The following is a 2,807-nucleotide window of genomic DNA, read 5'->3' as shown; positions in this document are numbered from 1 at the left end:
ATATTCTTTACTAAATTCTATAGTCTGAATTCAAATTCTACTTTCTCATCTCTCCACTCTAAAATTTGTCTACTGGGTTTTAAAGTTGTGGCTCTATCATCTGTTTGGTTTTTAAAATTAGTATTGGAGATTCACAGCATTAAAGTCTATACTAAGAGTTTCAATTTTAAGGTGAAACAATTGGAGATGATAGGGATGGAGTACACAGAAAGTGAAGAAAGGAGTTTGTCTCTATTTATTTCATCATAAGAAAAGAGTTGGAATTTTATTTTCTTTTTGGAGAAGAAAATAAGTATCTCTGGGGAAGTCTTTTTTTTTTTTTTTTCATTTTATATTCACAAAGTAAGAGGTCATCAGCTCCTTTCCCTATCATCAACACAGCAGCATACTCAGGGCAAAAAGGACCTCAGAGACCTTGACTTCTGGGACTTCTCTTAGACATACAAAGCTAGATTCCTTTCTCAGTTAGTGCCTGTCTAAGGCCCATTCTGAAAACATTGTGAGCTCTGTTCTGTATTTCAATTCCACTGTCACTTCACAAAGCTTTGTCAGGTGAAGTTGAATCTGTTTATATTTTTATATATGTATACAAGAAGTGTGTTTTGATTATAGCCCTATTTCTGGTTCTCTAGTTGTAAACTCAGTCTCAATTTCCTATCACAGTATATTTGTTTACACCTATGAGTATTTGCATATTTCTCACAATTTGTCATATGAGCCAATTGTTTTCTTTTGTATTAATCAGTTATTTCTTTAAAAGCAGTCCTTTCTTATTATTTTATTTTAGATATAATTAAATTTTATTCTAATTTTCATAATGAAATGAAAGTATTACTATAAAATGAATGTTGTGGTCTCAGCTAAAACCGAGTCTCTACAGAAATCAAGATTTTTAATATAATAGTCTACCGTTATGAATTTTAGTGTCTCTTTAAGGACAAAATATATTTATTTAGTATTAAGGGAAGCTTTAAGATTTATTTTAGCTCTAGTTTACAAATGAATACATAAAAATCTGGGAAAAGTTAACTTGCTCAAGATTTCAGCTGTGGAGGTGGACTGCTAAGACAGAACTATCTTGTGGAATAACATAATTTTTCTTTTCAACCAGCAGGTGAAGACTGCTTTCTGCGGTGATAACATGGGAACGGATAGCAATGAAAGCATAGACTTTCTATCTGTCTTCTTAACTGGCATCCCAGGTCTGGAGGCTGAACATGGATGGCTTTCCATCCCTTTTTTTGCCATGTACATTGTAGCCATTGTGGGAAACAGCCTAATTATGGCAGCTGTACAGGCAGATGCTGCCCTACATGAGCCCATGTATCTGTTCCTCTCCATGCTGGCTATCACTGAGGTTGGTGTATCTGTGTCTACACTGCCCACTGTCATGGGTATTCTTTGGTTTGATATCAGCCAAATTAATTTTGATGGCTGTTTAGCTCAGATGTTCTTCATTCATACCTTCTCCTGCATGGAATCAGGGGTCCTGCTAGCTATGAGTTATGATCGCTTTGTAGCCATATATAATCCACTACGCTATACATCCATCCTGACCTTGTCACGCATCATCTCTATGGGTGTGGGAATTACAGTGAAAAGTGTGATACTTATGGCACCACTTCCAATCCTTCTAAGACAACTACCCTACTGTCACATTAACGTTCTCTCTCACTCCTACTGTCTCCATTCAGACCTGATCCAGCTGCCTTGTGCTGATACTAAGCTCAATAGCATTCTAGGACTTTCCATTGTTTTGGCCACTTTTGGACTAGACTCATTGCTTATTGTGGTCTCTTATGTACTGATTCTTTATACAGTTCTGGGCATTGCTTCTGGGGAGGGACGACGGAAGGCCCTCAACACATGTGTCTCACATATCTGTGCAGTTCTTATATACTATGTGCCTATGATTGGAGTGTCTGTGATGCTTCGGGCTGCCAAACATGCTTCACCTCTGGTACACACACTCATGTCTAGTGTCTACCTTTTTGTGCCTCCGGTTCTCAACCCCATTATCTACAGTGTCAAGACTAAGCCAATTCGACAAGGAATTGTTGCTTTATTTCGTAAAAAAGAAACTCCCTGAGTTATTTTAGCAGCAAGGGGATTTTTCAGAAATTTAAATTATGATGTTATTTCTGCTGTGATCAAAACTCTGTATCAGGCATTATGAGGAAAAACAGGAATAAGGAATTCAAAGCTCTGCAGTAGAATTGATTCCATATAGCAACAGTTGCCTCTAATATGTCCTTTCTCGTATATTATTAATGTGCTTATCTTATTAAAGATGAAAATTGGTTCTCATATTCAATAGACAACATTAATTTTAGGGAAGAAATACAAATTTCTTTTTATTCTCAAAACTTTAAACCAACAATAAAGTGTAACAAATTAGTTAAGGAAAGAAGATTGAAGGATCTGAGTGGAGGGGCATTTGTCCTGCATATGGCCAACTCTAAGTGAATTCCCAGCACCAAATATGCTCCCTCAAGTAACATCAGAAGTGATCCCTGAGCACAGAGCCAGGTGTAAGCACTGAGTATTGATCCCAAAATCAAAATAATAATCATAATTTTTAAAAGAATTAAGGCATAAGGCTATTTAAATTAATGTAATTCCTTTTCTATTTTGGTGGCTTAGGCAGGAATTGTGTCTATCTTAATAAAGATGATACTAAGAGCGTGACTTTGAGTGAGAGGTACAGACTTCCTAAATTTCCCAGACAGTCATAGTTTATACTTACTGTCCTCATGATCACTTTTTTACTTTTGTCACACCCAGTGGTGCTCAGGGGTTATTACTGA

General features: G+C 36.4%; 1 protein-coding gene across 1 annotated transcript; it reads left to right on the top strand.

The window, feature by feature from the left end:
* Window positions 1–1,141: 1,141 nt before the first annotated feature.
* On the top strand, window positions 1,142–2,089 carry LOC126018478 (olfactory receptor 51I2-like). The gene has a single exon (XM_049780611.1). The coding sequence runs from the start codon at window positions 1,142–1,144 to the stop codon at window positions 2,087–2,089; it is 948 nt and encodes a 315-aa protein (XP_049636568.1).
* The last annotated feature ends 718 nt before the right edge of the window (window positions 2,090–2,807 follow it).

Source organism: Suncus etruscus, chromosome 9 (assembly GCF_024139225.1).
Source record: "Suncus etruscus isolate mSunEtr1 chromosome 9, mSunEtr1.pri.cur, whole genome shotgun sequence".
Taxonomy (NCBI): Eukaryota; Metazoa; Chordata; class Mammalia; order Eulipotyphla; family Soricidae; genus Suncus; species Suncus etruscus.
The sequence above is the reverse complement of the archived record's forward strand: the minus strand, read 5'-3'. Positions and strand labels throughout refer to the sequence as shown.